This window comes from Aquila chrysaetos, chromosome 1 (assembly GCF_900496995.4).
Source record: "Aquila chrysaetos chrysaetos chromosome 1, bAquChr1.4, whole genome shotgun sequence".
Classification (NCBI taxonomy): domain Eukaryota; kingdom Metazoa; phylum Chordata; class Aves; order Accipitriformes; family Accipitridae; genus Aquila; species Aquila chrysaetos.
In genome coordinates, this window is record NC_044004.1 from 55,517,080 (window position 1) to 55,536,260 (window position 19,181).

Consider the following 19,181-nt stretch of genomic DNA (forward strand, 5'->3'; position numbering starts at 1 on the left):
CACAGAGGTTCTGAGGAGCTCGCATTAAGGCTTGCTATGGCAGACCTTTTGCCATCTCTTCATTCTTGTGAGACATAAAAAGAGAAAACAAACTTATCAGGTTATGAGTTAAAGATTAATGCTACTGTGCTCTTTCTTAACCCTTACCTCCTCTTTCTGAGTAAATATTTTTCCTTTTGATAATGCTCACAATCTACTTGCTTCATTCCTTTATGTAAACACCTTCAATCTGCCCTGTTAGGACTGTGTTATTTGTGAATGGAGTCAGTCACTGGACCTCATCAGACACGTATTTCACAAGGCTGAGAGAGCTGGGAACTTCCAGCAGATTGGGACCGTCTTGTAAGGTGCATGCACTGCCTGTCCTGAAATGCAGAAGTGGCAGCACCCGCATTCTCTCCATCAGATCTGGAGGGGTAGCAGGCTCCATATATTGAAACTAACAGTTGGATACCCTCCTTCCCACCCCAGGTCATTTCTGTCACTGAATGCTAAGAGAAATCACAGAAAAGGAACATTCATCTACAGTGCAAGAATGTTAATTGAAGGGATAATGAGTGTTTCTGTAGAAATATGCTTTTTCGCAAGAATTAAAACAAGCACAGAACTATGTTTCAGAACTACAAATGAAGAGCAACTTAAATGATTACTACACTTCATTTGTGCGTTCAGTACTGCTGTCCTGACATTCCCCAGTTTGATATAGAATAAAGACAGAGTTGGCAGGATGTGAATTTTGAATCTGGAAAACTTAGGGGTAATACAACATGATAACTGCTACTTTCATATACCAGTATCTAAAATGCCAGAAAGAGTCAAATCTAGACTTATGTATCTCTAAGTCACTTTCTGGACCCCACAGTTCTTATTCTTAGTAGGACTGATTTTGCTGCTGCAATTTTTTTTTTCTTTTTTTTTTTTTTTGTCTTTTTCAGAAGATGAAAAAGCTAAGCGTGAAGTTTCCTCTTGGACCCTGGAGGGTGACGTTAACACAAATCCCTGGTCTGGTTATCGATATACTGGTAAACTCAGGCCACACTATCCACTGGTAAGCAATAGGTGCCACTCTGTACTCCAGCGCTGCTACATTCTGTAGCAACTAATGGCCCAGTCCTGACCTGATTACCTCCCACATTTTAGCCGAGAGAGGAAAGCTTCTTCAACAATCAGAACCTGATGGCAAGGACATGTATGACTGTGTCCTTATTGTGGTTCATTTTGATTTAACTTGATCTATTTAAAATTAAGGAAGTGCCTGTGAGGTAACATACATCAGTAACAGGCTTAAGCTCATACCTTTTGGCTGTGCATTTTGACATTTATTCTGCAAAAAGCTGCTAGTTCAGATGATGTCTTCTCCTAGCTGTTTACTGTTCTCATCAACAATGGAGCAGTCTGTTTCAGGAAAACTCAGGTAAATTAATTTAGAATTTAAATAAATGGTTTTATATTATTTTATGTAAATGGTTTGAAATAACCTGGTGAGTAAGCTGGTGAACAGCTCTGCTGAAGGAACAGCTGTTATAGTAATCTCCAGCATTGGAATGGTGAAGAGTAACTGAGGTCAATAACATCTTCAGCTGTGAAAGGTGTGTTTAGAAGATGACCTCAGTATAGCTGTATTTTGAAATTGGTACAAGTTTGTACATGAATGAGCCAAAGTTTTTACAGGAATAATGGCACTTTATTTACATGTGTCTTTTCTAATTGGCCTGTGCTAGAAATGCTGCCCCTGTGGCATCCTCTCTATAGTCTTCTCCATCTGTTACAGGCTCATCGGAGAACAGATTAGCAGAGCCTGAGCCCATGTGTGTTTGTTAGTGTCATTGGAGAAAGGGTGTTTTGGATATGTCACTGGCCAAGTAATTTAGTAGTGTTACTGCTGAACATTTGCTTTTTTGTCTTCTGACTGCTGTAGGATTGATGCAAATGAAACTATAATAAAAAGTGCTAATGACTAGGGTGATGATTAGAAATAACAATCTTGCTAATAGACACTAATAACCAGAGAGAGGAAGGTTGTATTTGGAACCAGTGCATTTGCAGTCTGGAAAGTAGCAGAATAAACACTACAATGTAACAGGGATAATACATTATAAAACCAATTTCATTTACTTGACACATAAAAGTTTCATTTTTACAAAGCTGTGAAGTTGGCTATTAGAGGTTGTATAATATGAAAGCAATAAAGAGTAACAGGAGAATCTCTGCGAAATGAAAATTGGAACTGTTTTGGAGTGTTTGCATACTTCACAACTTTTTTGAAGTGGAATTAGCTGTATTTCACTGTATTTAATTTTGCTGCATGAGTGTCTGTTTTTGTGACTATAGTAAGTATTCTTGTAACCTAACCAGCTTTGACTATGATTTATTTAGACGCCAACAAGACCTGTGCCAAGTTATATTCAGAGACCGGATTATGCTGATCACCCACTAGGTAATTTGAAACAAATCACAATTATGGAGTGTTATGTTTGCTTTCTATTTTTCTTTTAATTGAAAAAGCCTTTAAAGCATGAAAGAGATACTGGAGAAGGGAACTTCTTCTTTTATCTGTTCTTCTCACTCTACCTCTTCTTCCCCCACATTATTTCTGAAAAATCAGTATGTTAATGGTTGCAAGTATTTTTTGGAAGTCCAAAGTTTGTAATTACTTTGTAATACAAAGTTTTCAAAGGTGTTCAGGGAAGAAAAGATTTTTTTAAATCTTCAGCCATTCTTTAGTTATTCTTTACAGAATGTAAATATTTAAACAACACAAATACTGTCTTTTAGGGGGTCATTCAACTATAAAACTGAGCTTCCACAGAATTTGGTAGGATGTTTTCATCAGTTGATTATTGCAGTAGTATAACTAGAGATATTCACACACTTATATAATCCTTTATGGCTCTTTTAGAATATTATTTATTACTATTTATTACCTCCAAAGCAGCTAAAAAAAAGAAAAAAAGACTTTTCTATGAATAAAATAATTTCCCTGTAAATCTGATTTTTAAGGTTGTGTTTTGACTAACTGGACGTGATGGTTTTATGCCATAAGTGAACGGGCATCCTGAGCACATATGGGCATTACGATTTTGTGGAAAGCTTATGAATTCAAATTAATCTGGATAATGATGATAATGCTATGACTTGGTGGTTCGTTAGTTTGGTCTCTGGTGAGAAAGTACATACTTTTATTGCCATTGGTAACCTAAGTAAGTGCCTTGATTGAACATGTGTAGCAATCACTCCTCTGTATAACATGTTTTTTTTCTTTCTTTTTTTTTCTCCTCCCACTTTTTTCTTTTCAGGAATGTCTGAATCAGAACAGGCTTTAAAAGGAACCTCTCAAATAAAAATACTCTCATCTGAGGATATAGACGGGATGCGGGTAGTGTGTAGGGTAAGGGCATTTTGGTTTTTGTTACAAAGTGCCTTGATTCTTTAAAAATCTATAGTGATTTTACCAGTTTGTGACAGCACATTTGAGAGTACAAACTTTCAAACCACTTTTGAGCACTGAAAAATAGTTTAGGAAATTTGATATTTTCTTGCTTTTTCCCTTCTTGTGACTCCCAATTCACAGTAAACTATTTTGCAAGCAGGAAGAGGACTTTTATCTGTTTTCTGGCTTTGTTGTTACTAGTGAGAGAACCTGTGGCTGAAACATTGTTACTCTTAAGAATGTATTTTATACTGTATAAATGAGAACAGAACTTTTTCCTCTCCTAGAGTTAGTACTAAATAAAAACTAAAAAGCAAAAGCAAAACAAAGCCTCATCCCTAACAATTTTTGGAAAAGAGCTGTTCAACTGTAATCACTTCCTTGTGCATAAAGTCAAACTTTGAAATGTATTTAAGTAGTCTGATTTAAGTTTATGATATTCAAGGAAATTGTGGTCCAAATCTTAATTGGGGTATTTTCAAATGTCACAGAGGTGGCTTAGTAATATAACCTGTGGACATATCGAAGTCCTTCTAGAGCCCAAGTACACCCAGCTTTCCTAGCAATCTCGGTGTTGCTATAGAAAATGGGTTGCTAATCTTCTAGGGAGTAGTCCTGATCTTATTTTAAATCAGTACTTTTGTTTCATTTGCAGCTTGCTAGAGAAGTATTGGATGTTGCTGCCATGATGGTGAAAGCAGGTGTAACTACTGAAGAAATTGATCATGCTGTCCATTTAGTAAGGTTATTTTATTGTTCTTCTGGTGTTCATAAGTGCTTTCTTCTATCTCTTTATTTTTGAATGATTGTTGTGTGGTTTTCTTTGTTGTTGCATGAATTCCTTTTCTTTATTTTGAACTGTTTCCCAGTTTGAAGCTAGTGGGTAGTGCAGATGTTAGAAATATGTTACAGCGCAATGGTAGATTCAAAATGAGTTAGGAACTCCTGGTCCTTTCTAAGTTTCTTTACCTGTTTTCTCAGTTAACATCATATAATTTTCTTTTTTCTAAACCCTTTTTGCTCCACAGATACCATTATATAAAGAACATCGTATGTAGGCCATGGACTTTTTGTGCTCTGTGTTGTTGGTTAAGATGTACAGAGGAGAAAGTTTAATTATTTATGATTGGGAATCAGAACTGAGGAGCCTGAGAGAGAATTGAAACAAGATGTTTGATGCAGTCAGGCAAACTAAAGCCACAATCCAGCGAAGTATTTGAAATACATGTTCAAGTATTTTCCTGGCTTAACTGTTCCTAGATACTTGAATTGTGTAATTTTTATTGTTCTTTGCTGTCTTCTTTATAAGGCAAATAAACTGATAATTGAGGGTACTTGTGTGCACTGTGGGGAAGGCAACAGTTTTGGTTTTGGTATAGTTAAGTTTTGATTTTTTAATCTGCATTTGCAGCTGATGAACGAAGATTGTAAGGAGCTTACTCTGGTTTGATTAGGCTGGAGGTTTCTGTTGAACTGCATTAAATACTAAATTATTTCCTTATGTATAATGTCTAATATGAACAGCTAGTAGTTAAAATGGTGTTATCCCTCCTCAGCAGTTTTTGGAAACTTTTGCATGGCAGGTTGTTGATGCTGACCGATATCCCTAATTGGTACTTTGCAGATTTAAAACAGCATTATTTCTTAAAATAAAAAAAGTTAACACAGTATTATTTTTCCACAATTGCCCAGTATGTCACATAGTGTATATATGTATGTATATGTAAGTATATATAAAATGTAGTGTCAGTTTTGCAAAAATCCCCAAAAGATTATTAGGGTGCAAAGGAAGCAGCTTAAGATTTTAAAGCTAGGGGTGAAAGAGTGGTGCTAAATGTTATTTTGTCTAGCTTGTGTGTTTTGCAAAAATACTTAAAGTCTTAGACCAGGTGCTTAAAAAAAAGTCATTGAAAATGGCTGGGTTTTTAACTAAATAAATATTGTCATGCATTGTTTTAAACCTGAATATTTCAGCATTGGTAGTTGAACATAAAAATGAGTAGAAACAAAATTAAAGTAGCTTTACTTTCTTGCTGGTAAGAAATGCAAAGCATAACAAAATACCCTAATGCCAAAAAATGCTTGAAGAATCTTACTTTCAAGAGCTGCTGCTTTTCAACCTATCATTCTTACTGTAAAGCTGTTGTGCATATGTTTTTTCTTTGTACAAAACTTACTAATGTAAAGTGTAAATTGTATTTTCTGAAATAGGCTTGTATTGCGAGGAATTGCTATCCTTCCCCTCTGAATTATTATAATTTCCCTAAGTCGTGTTGTACATCAGTGAATGAAGTGATCTGTCATGGAATTCCTGACAGGAGGCCATTGCAGGAGGGAGATATTGTTAATGGTAAGTGCTATGAAAATTAACCTTCAATATTTCTACCTTCTATCTAGTTAAACCATGCAGTAATGTGAGGTTTCACTAGCAGGCAACGTGATTGGAATAGCTTCTTAAGAGAGGCTTTTGTTCTCATTTACCAGTTAACCTCTGCTATTTACATACTTGAAGTAATGAGTTTATTTAATAAAATAATTTTAAAGTTTGGTCCACTTTAAGAGCTTTATAATTCTTCTACCCTGGTCTATGCATTAGTATAGTGCCTGAGTATTCCACTTGTGGGCTAGTTTCCAGTTGTTGCAGACTATATAAACAGTGACTAAAATGTATATTGAATTATTCAACTGGATCACTTCTGTGTGAATTCTTAATTAGATGGCTCTAGATCCTTAAGATTTTGCTATGGACATGATGATTATGATGACTGTAAAGGATCCTAATGGTGAGGCATTGTACAGGTACATATTAAAAAACATACCCTTTTTTTGAGCATCTCGCAGCCTAACAGTACCAGCTGCTTCTTGTTCATGGTACTCGAGGTGCTTATGCCTTCTTGGGTGGTGAGGGATACTTTTACAAATTACTTGACCATTTTTTGTTTGATCATTCATTTCTTCTTGGTTTGGCAGTAAAAATTAATGACATGTGTTTTGTACAAACATTTGCACCTTTGTTTATTGCATTGGTTTCCTTTTCTCTTATCTGTAAATAAATTCCCAGCGTATCCTAAGGTTTGGCCTACCTCTAGAAGCAGGTTGGAATCCTTTTAGATTGTCAGATATTTGATATACATTAACATGCAGTAACAGCTACTAAGTCTACAGCTCAGTGCTGTGGGTACCAGCCTTTTGAGAACAAGCCTCACGATTGCTGCCCCGTTCTAGGTCAGGTTTGGTCTGGCTGATAGCTCTGAGCTGTAGCGTGCATGTAACCATTTGGCCAAAGCTCCTTTATCTTAATTCCAAAGATGATGCCTTTGCACAACTCTACTGTTTCCAGCTTTCCTGGCATTGCTGGAGTCCAAACTAAGAAGCCCAGTTGAGCTTACTAGGTTGGCTTCATCTACATGGTGTCTTACCTCTTCACTATTTGCATGCCAAGTACCTCAGCACTAGAAAACACCTTTTATAAGAGGGTTTAGTCATACCTTTGTTCACATCCCTGCCCTGACTGCACCTGCCCAAGCTTTGAGCCTTCTGCTTTGATTTGATGAGGAAGAACTAGTTAACTCTTTTGAGGCTGAGTAGGTCTTGTTACAAAATGGTCCACATTTTGTGGATTAAACATGCATCCTCCATGGGCTCAAAAGGCTTCCAAGTCTTGTAGGCTTCCTTTTGGTAAGGTAGTGGCTCAAAAGCCTCTTTAAAAGAAGGAACAAAACAGGGTACAAAGGAGGAGATAGAAAAAGTACTTTGGAGGGAACGTGCCCAGTGAACAATAGAGGAAAGTGCCCATCTTTCTCTTTACTTAAACTTTTTAGCCTGCTGGAAGCAAAAGGTGGCCATGTCAGAGTCCAAAACAGGGTTTTAGAATGACAGGAAAACATCATCCAGAAGGTACTGGCAGGTGATGTCTAGTCCAACCCCCTGCGCCGAGCAGGTCATCATAACGTTTTGTTACCATAGTGTTCCCTGGGAGCAGATTCTTAAACAAAGCTGATCACTTTGCAAAGTGAGATGTTCTGGCCAAATCTGGCAGCATCAAGAGAAAGTCTTGTAATCACAGGGCCTGTAGAGATAGCCTCTTTGTAGCAAGTAGTCTGGACACTGTGCTAAGGAGCTCTGATACACAGTTCACAAGAAACTTACCTGGGTAAGGTACCAGGGTGCTGGTTTCTATACAGTCCTGTTGTTATGTTACTAGATATGTACACTGGTCAAAATGTTCCAGTCATCCCATGGAATCATGCAGTGACTATAGTGTAACCCTGCACATGCGTGCATCCACAACAGGCAGTATTGTTTTTGTGCAGTGTTAATTTCATTCTTAAATGTCTGCCAGCAGTACAGATTTACTGTTGACACCAATGGGTTTTTTTTCCCCATGTTTTCCTATCAACGTTGTACTGGTCTCTCTAAGTCTCTAGGCTCATATACCATATTCCTAAAGTATTATTGCTTAGTACAATTTCCTTCATGGCTATTTACCTGTGAGGAGGTCTGTTTGTGGATTTCTGCATGAACATCAGTTCAATAACTATTCTAGCAGTTTTAGTACTCTCCAGCTATTAGACCTACCTAAAGTCTGTTAAACACAAAAGTACTGATTCTACCACAGGAAGTCAACTTGATATGCAAATCTAGAATATTTTGCATGTATTTACTATATATAATGACTATATGATGGCAGGTTTTAATTTTTTGTGTGTCTGCCATGAGAGACAGGATACTAGAATAGATGACAGCTATGTCTAAACTGGTAGGCCTGTTCCCATGTTTTGTAAAAAGACTATTTTCAACAAGCATCTTGTATGGATGCTCCTAATCCAAAAAAGCATATCTTTTTTTGGAATGAGTTAAGCTATTTTTCAAGAATGAGTTGTATCACTTTTAGTTTACAACCAACTTTAAACACAAAGCAAATGAGTTTTACTGCAACAAAATTCTAAACTCTTATTATATGTTCCAATAACCTTGGTTCTTTAAGCATGCCCTTCTCATTCTTGCTCTTTGCCTGATACTGAACATTTAAATCTTAAATTTGAACGAAAAAAGAAAAAGTTTTAAGTTATTTGGTGTCTTTTTCTTAGTCAGTAATACTATTGGAAAGTTGCTGTATATTTAATGTTCAATAGATGTTACCTTTTTGGCTGGAATCAACGGGTTTTGGCATTACAGTTTTTGCAAAGGTGTGACTTACTGTTCTAAACATGCATAGAAATTACTGAAGTTAAAATATGGGTTGAAACATGATTACATACCTTTTTAAATTTAATTTCCCTGTATTAGTGCTGGAATTAATTCTAAGAAAATATTTTAACCAGGCAAATCACCATGGAGCGAAAAGCTTTTCTTTCCTGTTTTTATATTTACCTAGAAAACCAATCATAAGCTTGCTGTGTCTGTCTTGCTTTGGTGTGGCGGTTTTTCTCTTCCTTTTTTTTTTTTTTTTTTTTAATTAAATCAAACTGTTGGCCAGTGAAACACTATCTTATTAATTAATTCTATAGAATCTACAAGATAAGCATGAGAGAATTGATTCTGCTGGAAGAGTTCACGTCTGGAATTCTTCCAAAGTAATCTTATAACTTCACAATTACAATACTACATTTTCACATGTTTGTTGTCCTTTCACGAATCAAGAGACAAGAAGTGAGAAATACAGTGCTAATACTACAATATGTCTGGTATTCTTTGCAGTGGATATTACTGTTTATCGTAATGGCTACCATGGAGATCTGAATGAGACATTTTATGTTGGAGAAGTTGATGAAGGTGCAAGGAGGCTTGTCCAGACAACTTATGAATGCCTAATGCAAGCCATTGATGCAGGTAAACCCTTTGGCTAGTACCTGAAGCATTATGGTTTTGGTTCTCAAACGTGAGTGCTCATACTTGCTATTACCCAGGAGTGACTTCTGTTGTAGAACACAGAAGCGTTAGTATGTGTCACCAGCAGATGATGTCTATTGTATAATACAGTGATTCTTCAAATGGCACAGTTCTGTGGGTGGTGGTTGCAACTTATATTTGAAATGTGGGTTGACAAGGAAAATGTAATTGATGATGAGCTGATCCACATATGATGATATTTACATGGAAACAGCCTTTTCGGACTATTAGTTAGATGAATAAGGCATCCTTCATCTGAGTAGTTTAGAGAACGTGAAGAACAAAGTGTGTTTTGGAAAACCAAATCATGGCTTCCTACTTTTATAATTTGTGTGGTGTTGCACAATGAACCGATAAGGTAAAACTGTTTGAACACTTAAACATATCTCTTCACCCCGCCAAACTTGATGGTTATTTCATAAATCTAATTATGAGCTCCTGATTTTTCAGCTGTGGGAGTGTGCCAGAGAAGACAGATCCATATCCTTCAGTACCCACAGAACTTTTAATTATGTTGCTTAAATATAATTCAGGACAGCTTCAATGAGATAGAAAGGTAGCTAGAGAATGTCATGTTCAACTTCATTCACAAAGGAATATACTTAGTTCTCTTAGACAAACAGAGAAGACAAAACAAAAATCGCCCAAGTCCCTGGAAATACTTGTATTGTCTGTATCTTTTATACCCTGCAGCTTCTTAAAATCCCAAATAAAATTTACTCACTTCATGGCCTCTAAAGACTGAAGTTTAAGGTGCTATATATGAAGGCTTTAACCTTGCATTGAATCAAAAGTAAATGGGAAAAAAAAAATTGTAATGAACTTACTTTGGTTAATAATTTGGAGACAGCTAACCAAGCTGAAAAGACAAAAAACCATATGAACGATGCCTTGTGTATCCTTTGTGTGATTAAGAAAATACTGCAGAGTTGAGCTGTGAAGAATGTAGATTACCTATTTATGTGGGATTACTATTCTGAAATGACCACTTTGTTTTTCAGAGCTAAATCAGAATAATGTTTATCTTTGCTCCTGTACTTTATAGCAAATGTTATATGTGCTGTCTCTTATCTTTCATATTCAGGCTTTGATGTATAAACTATGACAGAAATTCGTCTTTGTGTTCATTATAATGAGATTTAAATTCTCAGTGTAACTTTTCTTTACCAACTTTTTAGATGCTGTAACAGGTTTTAATGGGTTTTAGACATTCCCTGCTAGCAGGAATTCTGGCAGCAAGTGTCTCGGCTGTTAAAAAGGGTTGCCTCTCCTCTGTTTAAATCATCTTAATTTCTTGGCGTTGGACCAGCAGAGCTCTAACTAGGGGAGAGTTGTATGAGAGAGAGAAGCAGAGGGCTCCTTGTTGCATTGAGATGAGTTGCTTGGTATTGTCAGGCCTGAAGGAGATCGTACTACTTCACAACTACTTAGCACAAAACCAACAGATTAACTTTTCCTCTCTTCCCCACCATGTCTTTTTTTTGTATTTTGGGAAAAGCATGCACATTCCAGTAATCTAAATTTGTTGTTATTTTCTGTAAACTCAGCTTACTGATTTCAGTTGTAGTTGTTTACATTAGCAGAGAATTGAACTAAATGGCTTGCTTCACATAAAGTTTTAGCTATGTATGTGACCTCTGCTCAAGATGGCTCCACATAACCACATAACATCCGGCTCCTGAAGGAACTGCATATATTCAGGGAGTTGTGAATGATGAGGCATTGTTGCTTTTATGGTATTATTACTCCCTTGTCCAAGTGCTTAAAGTGAATTTTTCACACCATTTTCATCTGTTTCAAACTCTATCTCTTAGGGCTTCCTAAAAGGATTGACAAAAAAGTTAGTCCTGCATATGAACATTCTTATTTGGTGTAGCATTGCCACTAAAAATCTTGTCTAAGAGTAGAGATACCCATTTTGTCTCTCCCCCCCCCCCCCCCCCCCCCATCTTGGTCCTTCACATATAATCAGTTTCCTGTTTATTTGTGTGCACTTTTCACATAGTAGTAGAGATAAATGTATATTAAAATACAGTTCATACATTCATTGAAAGAAGCACTGCAACTCTAGGTATGAGAAGTTACCCGGTACTTTGAAAGTCTTTTGTTGTCTTTAACTTCAACATCCTTTTAATATATGAGCACTTACTTCCACGGAAGGAAGAAAGTAGTGTTCTTGTGAAGAAGTTTTCTTCTTTCTCTCTCTTTTTCTTTATTATATGACACTGTTTTCTCCCTCTCTCATGTTAGTGCACTCACTTATATACTTGGTGGATTAAGTGATCATAAGAAGTTGTACAGTAGAACAGATGGCCATACAGGCCATGAGTGCTACAGAGATATTAGCCTGAATGGTGTTTGATGGTTAGTTATGTTGAAAGAAAGCTCTATAAATTTCCATTTGTATCTCCTTAATTTTGCAGTAAAACCTGGTGTTCGGTACAGAGAACTGGGAAACATTATTCAGAAACACGCTCAAGCAAATGGATTTTCAGTGGTTCGGAGCTACTGTGGGCATGGAATCCATAAACTTTTCCACACAGCCCCTAACGTGCCACATTATGCCAGTGAGTATTCATTCCCTTTGGGTTGTCCTGTAGACAAGAAGTGTTTTGCAATGAATGCACCCAATTTACTTCTTGCTTATATTCTAATAAAGTAGCATGTTGCCTGACAGCCATCAAGTTAGCATTTTTGAACTTGTGAAATAATTGTTTTCTAAACTCTGGACCATAGCATGCTTTATGAACCTAAATAAGGTGAATATATTATATATTGGGACAATCTGTGCCTACACTAATGGTTAGTGTTAGCTCTCATCTGTACTGGGTAAGTGCTCAATGTTTTTGCCTGAATTCCCAACTAATCCTTTAGACATACTTGTCTGACATGAATGGGTAAACGTTTTTATCCTTAGAAGGTCTAAGCAAAAACTTACTGCCATTTCCAGATGTCTATACTATTCAGAAAGCCTTTTATTTACGAGTGTTGTGCCTGAATCTGGATCCTGTTATGTTTCACTTTTCTTCATTTGAGTCTTGTGATCTGATGTTCTTGGAAATTTCTTTGTAGTGCATGGCAGAGGAGGAATGACCCTTCCCCCATCAGGGTCCCAACTTTAGGTTTTGGAAATGGCAATGTCCCCTTGCCAATTTTTGCCAGCAGGACTAAGAAACAGCATCCACAGAGGCAAAGGAGAGAAGCCTAAGTGCCAGTGGACAACTAAGGATAGAACAAGTATCAAGAAGCAGTGATAAACGGTTCACACCCACTTCACTTGCAAAGCTCCCCTGATAGGACATTTATTTCTTCAGACCCGACAGATGCCTCCATCTTCCCATCTCCTAACAAGCTTTAACACAGTTTATGGTTATAGATTATAATCTAGCAATCCCTGACTTTTCATGTCACCATTTCTCTTAAGTTACTTTTTCAGAGAACAGAGAAAATATATTAATCACAGGGTAGAAGGGTACAAGTTCCTGGTATTTACTTTTTGTCATGTAAAATGAAGAAAATCTGGATTCTTTGGAGATAGAGGGCATTTTATACCAATTAAAATGCAAGCCGAGAAAAGGAAAATTTCTGTCTTTCCTGGCTGTTGGGAACTTTGAACTTTTTTTTTTTTTATAAATTTTTTTTTTTTTTTAATTGAACCAAAATGTCTGTTCCCAGAAAGGAATATGCTGGGGTTTTTTTCTGGTATTTTAAAATACAGATTCACAGCAAAAGCAAAGTGGAAAGACCTGAGGGACTTAAAGCCTCTTGAAGGAAAAAAATTGAAAGCTCCTGCATATTTTTGGCTTACTGTGAAAGGATTTTTAAAAGCAAAAAGCTCATTTTATAAGCCTTTAAATTATTTAGCAAAATCTTAAAAACTACAGGGAATAAAGGGCAAAATTTGTTCAGATGCAGAAGACCAGAAACTTAAATGTGAGAGTAAGAAATACCAGCAGATGATGGAGGTAGAGGCAAGACCCTTCAAGTAAAAGAAAAATGTTCTGGTTGCTGTTGTGTCAGCTTGATGTCAGATTTTTAAAGCATCTAGGTGATTTAGACAATTTAATAAATCTACACAATTAGAGTGGGGGATGGGGAATCTGTATGTAAGAATTGATGCAAATTGTCTACAGCAGCAAAGTAGCTTGGAGCTAATGGTTCCTGTGCAATACTGGAGCTTGTTGCAGCTCTTGCCTGCTAGGCTGGGTCAGATCTAAGCTGCACTGCCGTTCAAGGTGAAGCACGGCAGAGGAAAAGGGCTGAAGCCTTTCTTCAGTCAAACTACGCTCCTAGAGACGTGCTGTGCATCAGTTCATGTGCTGCCACATAAACATTTTTGGTGTATATAACATCAAAAAGTTCCGGTATTATTGTCCTGGATGCCTTGAAATTCTCTGCCTTTTTATGTTAACTAAAGAAATACAGCATTATCACCCAGACACTACTATGACCCCATTACCCAGAGTAATGATGGGGGGCAATGTGTCCTTCATAAATGGAATTGCGGGATTACTTAACCGCTATCATATTTTGACAATTTATTGGAGCTAATGGTTCAATGGAAACAAATTAAATGGTTTCAAGCCTTCTCTGAATATCTTAAGTGCTTCTTATTTTTATTGATTTTTTTTTTTAATGATGTTTTTCATCATAGAAGTCTGCAGAAATTCCTGTATTACATTCACTCAGTGTTTTTATAGAACTGGGGTTGAACTCCAGTTGTTGGAGAGAAAGACAGCAATTAATTTTAAGCTCCTTGAGTAAATATTGCAGTGTTGGGGGAGGGGAAGAAGGAAAGAACTAAGGGAAATCTTAACGTAGTATTAAAAACGGACAAGTGAATGGGTCATCTCTGAAGGGCTTTTCTAACTTTACCGTATTCCTGCTGTATTATTCTCGGACAAGGATTCATTCATTTACTAAGATGGGATCACTTTTTCTAACTTGAGTGTTTATTTTATTGCAGAAAATAAGGCAGTTGGAGTCATGAAGCCAGGTCATGTATTTACAATTGAACCAATGATCTGTGAAGGTAAGCAATTTAGCAATAGAGTAAAATGGTTACTCTTGTTTACTATTAAGTAGTGATGGAATAGGATGCTGGTTCTATTCTGTATAGTTGATAGATTTTTTTCAATTCTCTTTGGGGAACTGATATCTGTTACTTAAATGATGACTTTTTGACTGTTTTTATGTTTTTAGGTGGTTGGCAAGATGAAACATGGCCTGATGGTTGGACTGCGGTAACAAGAGATGGAAAGCGATCTGCCCAGTTTGAACACACGCTTCTGGTCACCGATACAGGCTGTGAGATCTTGACCCGGCGGCTGGATAGCATTCGTCCCCATTTCATGTCCCAGTGATAGATAGTCTAGACTGAGCAGGTGGATCTGAACGATACATATATTTTTAATTTTTTTTTTTTGTCTCTGTACTATGCATTTTTTAAAGAGTACAGAATAGATTCATCACTTGCTTTGTTCTCCGTGATTGTAGATACGAGGAATATCTTGAAGAACCTGACCCAATGTCTGGAAAAGCAGAGAAGAATCTAAAGAATTTCATGCTTTCCTCCTACCTACAACATTCATGCTATATTTTTCTTTTTTCATCAATTATTTCTTTAGCACCTTTCTTCCAGTTAGACCCACAATTGCTTCTGTTACTGCTATGGTATTAGCTAGAAAAGTGTGGGTAACCTTTCCCACTGGGACTTGATATTTTGGGATCCAGGTTTTTTTCACCACTTCAGTGTGCCCTTTCGCTCTTGATAGGTGAGTGGCACCTGAGATTTTAAGCATTTCTAGTTCCAAAGACTTGCTCCTGCTTCTGCAGATACTGTTCTAATGGGCTGGGCCTTGTTTGTTTATCAGTTGAGAAGGGGGCAGAAGGGAGAAAGACATGCATGTTGCCAAGAATAGGCTACCCTTACCTTTAATTCTGTCCCCATCTCTCTGCTGATGGGCTCTGTGGTGATTGCAACTGTAGGTGACACACGGTGTTAATGGCAGGACTTGTTTCTCTTGCCGGAGATTTGATAGTATGGGCTTCCTACAGGGAAAATTAATAAATTCTGTCTTATATGCAACTCCCTGGAATAAGCTGCTTCTCGGCGAAGCAGTGTTTGCAGGCAGTCTGCTCCAAAAGCTTGGTGAAGCTGATGTGTCAGACTTGCCTAGGTAAAGGAATGAAACAAGAACCAAAAAGATCCCATGATTCATGGGATCCCTGCGTGTGTTAACTGTGGGGCATTTTTTAAAGGTACATCCACAGTAGCTGGGGGGGATTGGATTTGCAAGAGTTACAGTGAAATGAGTATGTATCTCAAAACAAGTCTGAGTGTGAGGAAAATGAAACACCTTTAATGCTGTATTCATTTTCTTCTGGTAATTTTTAAACAGGTCATTTTCCCCCCCCCTCAGTTAAGTGAGTTTCATGCTTTTGGAAAGTCTTAGTGGGGCAGCTATGAAAACTGATCTTTTTTCCTCAGACTGGGTATAGAGTGGGCAATGTTAGTATATATACCCATTTATTTTCTGTTAATGGGTCATGATGATCTGGAAACTGTCACATTAAGGAGTGTGGATTGATTAAGCCTCTCTTCTCTACCCTTTCTTTTTCCATGCCCACTTCCTTTCCATCATCCTTGGTGTCTCTGCTGAGGGAATTTATTTTTTCTTCTGAATTGTAATGAAAAATTTTTCACACCCCATTGCAGACTTAGTCTTACACCACTGTAATGCAAGTAATAGTTAAACCAATGCAGACATTAAATCATACAATCATGGGCATAAAATACACCTTTTACAAGGTGTCTGGTGAATTTGTTGTCACATTAGACCCAAGCATATGAGGTACTGCAGACCCTTGGCTCCCCTTGGCACTGCAGAATTTAGGTGGGGGAAGGGGGTTAGTGCTTCATAGAACTGGACTCGTGTACTACCAAATACCAAATTTGCCAGAAAACGTCTTCTCTGCCCTGAGTGCCTCAGACCTCTGTTGCTCTAAGAGTATCATTGCGATGTTTTCATTACCTTTATTATTATTTTTAATTATGCAGTAAAGTGACCTGAAATGATGCATATAGAGCGTGTGTGCGTGCGTATGCGTGTGTGTATCGATTTTAACAAAACAGACTGTAGTACTTGAGTGGAATTACCTGTGTTGAATGAGATGTAATGTATTGAGGAGATGACTGTCCTGGAGGTTTGCCCACCATATCATTCACTTGAATGGTTACAATGGTCTTGCCTTTTCTATGTGTGTGTATGATGTGGGGTGGGGGCTTCATTTTTGGTCTATAAAATAAAAGTTGCAGCTGCTTTTAACAGAAATAACAGGTTTTTTGTGATCCAAAACCAGACATAGCATTCTCAATTATATCCAGGTTTGCTTGCACTAGCGCAAGCCCTACTAGTAGATGTGTACAACCAGTTAAAAATCACCCTTAAACCTGCATGTGCCACTCGAATACCTCTTTGTCCTTGCACCAATACAACCACATTTAACACTGCACATTTTTAATATAGGTAATTTATGATGCTATGCGTTGCTGCCCATAAGTTGAAATCACAGCATGAAAACTGTTCATACTGAGTTCATACTACCACAGTACTTTTAAACAAGGGGGAAGCTTAGTCAGCATCTACACCAGTTCTTTCAACATGAGATAGCACATCAGTCTGGAGAACAAAACTTATTTAATAAAAATACTGTGAAAGGCCATTTTTTCACCTATCTAGCTGTAACTTTGCTTGAACATGACATATTAGACTTGTGCTGACTGGATTTGGGAAATTATTTTTTATTGTTACAGAAGTTGTTATCCACTTAAACAAGCAAACAACCCACCTCCCCAACTTAAATCTACTTTCCAATGAAATTTTTAGAAATTGTATATACTTTTGCCAAAACCAAAATCCTGTAATTAGTTCTGAAACAATCTCTTGAAGTATTTTCCCTTTATTATCATATAAGAGAGTATGGAAGCTCTTCATGCTGTTTCTGCAAATTGACATGAATATTTAAGGAGAGAAGATTTGATAGCTAATATTGAATAAAAGTAACAGCATGTCGAGGGGGGACAAGCTGCATCTTTTCTGTAACAGCCAGCAGGGTAAATACATACACATTTCATGTACAGTCGTTTGGTGGAAACTTTTTGTCCGTGGAAGTCCTTACAGTTGTCAAGACGGTACAGTTCAATATAGTACCTTGATCACCAAGAATGGGGTACAAGCTCTTGTAAGTCCCTGTTAGCTGAGCAACTTCAAAGAGACTACTTCAAACATGCTCCATTCAATCAACTCCTTTGCAGGACAAAGTAGTCTGAAAACTCTGCTACATAATGGCTAGGACATCAATTCTTCAGGCTGGGGAAAAAGCTGCAAGTCTTTGACCCGAGTGCTCTGGTATCACTAAATGTCTCATGGACTTACCCTGGTATTACAAAACTAGCTTTCCACAAATACTCTAAGGTGCAGATTCTCTAAAGTAATAATGTAATGCAGACAACATGATAGTATGGTCTTGATTAGTCTGTGCAGCCTAGAGGAACAACGGTTAGAGTATAAATATTTTAAATCTGTTTGTTAGATCCAGTTCAGAGGTAGTTTTGCTAAGATGGTGAGCTAATATTCTATTGATACCATCTTGTAGTTATAGAGTACTCTCTCTGGAACAGCTTGACAGCAAGTTTTCTACTGAATTCTCTAATATTCAGCCAGTGTTTCTGGAGCTACAAGGTACTGAGAATCACATCACTGCTGTGTTGGAGGGCTCATTTTCCTGGTACAAATTCACTTTTTATTTCTTCCAGGTGCTTGAAATTGAATACTTACGATATTCACAGGACTTAACTTTGTTGTTTACTCTGTCTGAAATGAAGTTAGAAATGCAACTATCTATCTATCTCAACTATTTTCAGAACGCCCTAGGGATATCTTTCCAATGACAAATGGAAAAGATGTAATTGTCCCAGTTGTATAGCAGTATCTGGGGGTAAGGTAGCTGTTAGTGGTGAGAGGGAATTTCTTTTAATAAGACTATGTGCATTCAGAGTTCTCTGTAACAGTTGTTTTGACCAGGCTCCCTTAAAATATTAAACTTCTCTCTTAATTAGTGTTCCTGGTTTACTGAAAAGCACTGACTTTTTATGTATATAACTCTAACTGGGTAGCCTTTCTGCCTTTGCTTTGCAGTCTGTTTTCTGCTGTTCCTGTGTTTTTCTGTGTGGCCCTCCTTCCAGGTTTCAATTCAAAGAAATTTTATACCATCAGATCACTTCAACTATAGTTAAGAAAAAAACCTGCAACTCGAAAATTAAGACTTAACCCCTCCCCCTCCAACAAACAGACAAAAAAATCCCACAAAATGCTGAAGCCTTCATCACACAATGCTCTTTACTGTTGTTCCCCTGCACCCCTCAAGAGCAGACTTTTGTTCTAACAACAGTAACGTTCACTGCTTCAATGGCATGACCCTGTTTCTGACTAAATAGAGGTAACAATCCCACCCTGTTCATTTTTGCAACGTTGCCTGCAAAGGTTGTTTCAATTGCTAGCAAGTTTAAGGAAACAGCAAAACTGTGCCACTGAAGTCTTGGAGGACACCACTCTGGCAAGTAACTGGAGTAAGCTATGCTATCATCTTTACAACAGGCTGCCTACTGCTACTGTAATGAGCCAAATAGGAAAGAAGGCAGAATATGGATTTCCCAAGTGAACATGGGTACACCTGGACACTTAGGTCATATATCCAACCACACTCTGCTCTGCAGTTGGTACATCCTTTGTATCCTAGAATATCCTCAGAAGCTTGACAGCTGTTGGAGTTCTTGCCACTCTCAGTACAGTTACAG

The 19,181-nt window shown here is 37.4% G+C and overlaps 1 protein-coding gene across 1 annotated transcript in view; it reads left to right on the forward strand.

Annotated features, from left to right (window-relative positions):
• Window positions 1–16,656, forward strand: part of METAP1 (methionyl aminopeptidase 1) — a 28,638-nt gene extending 11,982 nt beyond the window's left edge. The window contains exons 3-11 of the mRNA XM_030012848.2: window positions 936–1,048; window positions 2,377–2,437; window positions 3,297–3,388; window positions 4,086–4,169; window positions 5,642–5,780; window positions 9,131–9,262; window positions 11,746–11,889; window positions 14,289–14,354; window positions 14,525–16,656. Of these exons, the coding sequence (XP_029868708.1) occupies window positions 936–1,048; window positions 2,377–2,437; window positions 3,297–3,388; window positions 4,086–4,169; window positions 5,642–5,780; window positions 9,131–9,262; window positions 11,746–11,889; window positions 14,289–14,354; window positions 14,525–14,685 (992 nt within the window). The 3' untranslated portion in view covers window positions 14,686–16,656. The remainder of the gene's footprint in view (window positions 1–935; window positions 1,049–2,376; window positions 2,438–3,296; window positions 3,389–4,085; window positions 4,170–5,641; window positions 5,781–9,130; window positions 9,263–11,745; window positions 11,890–14,288; window positions 14,355–14,524) is intronic.
• Window positions 16,657–19,181: the final 2,525 nt, after the last annotated feature.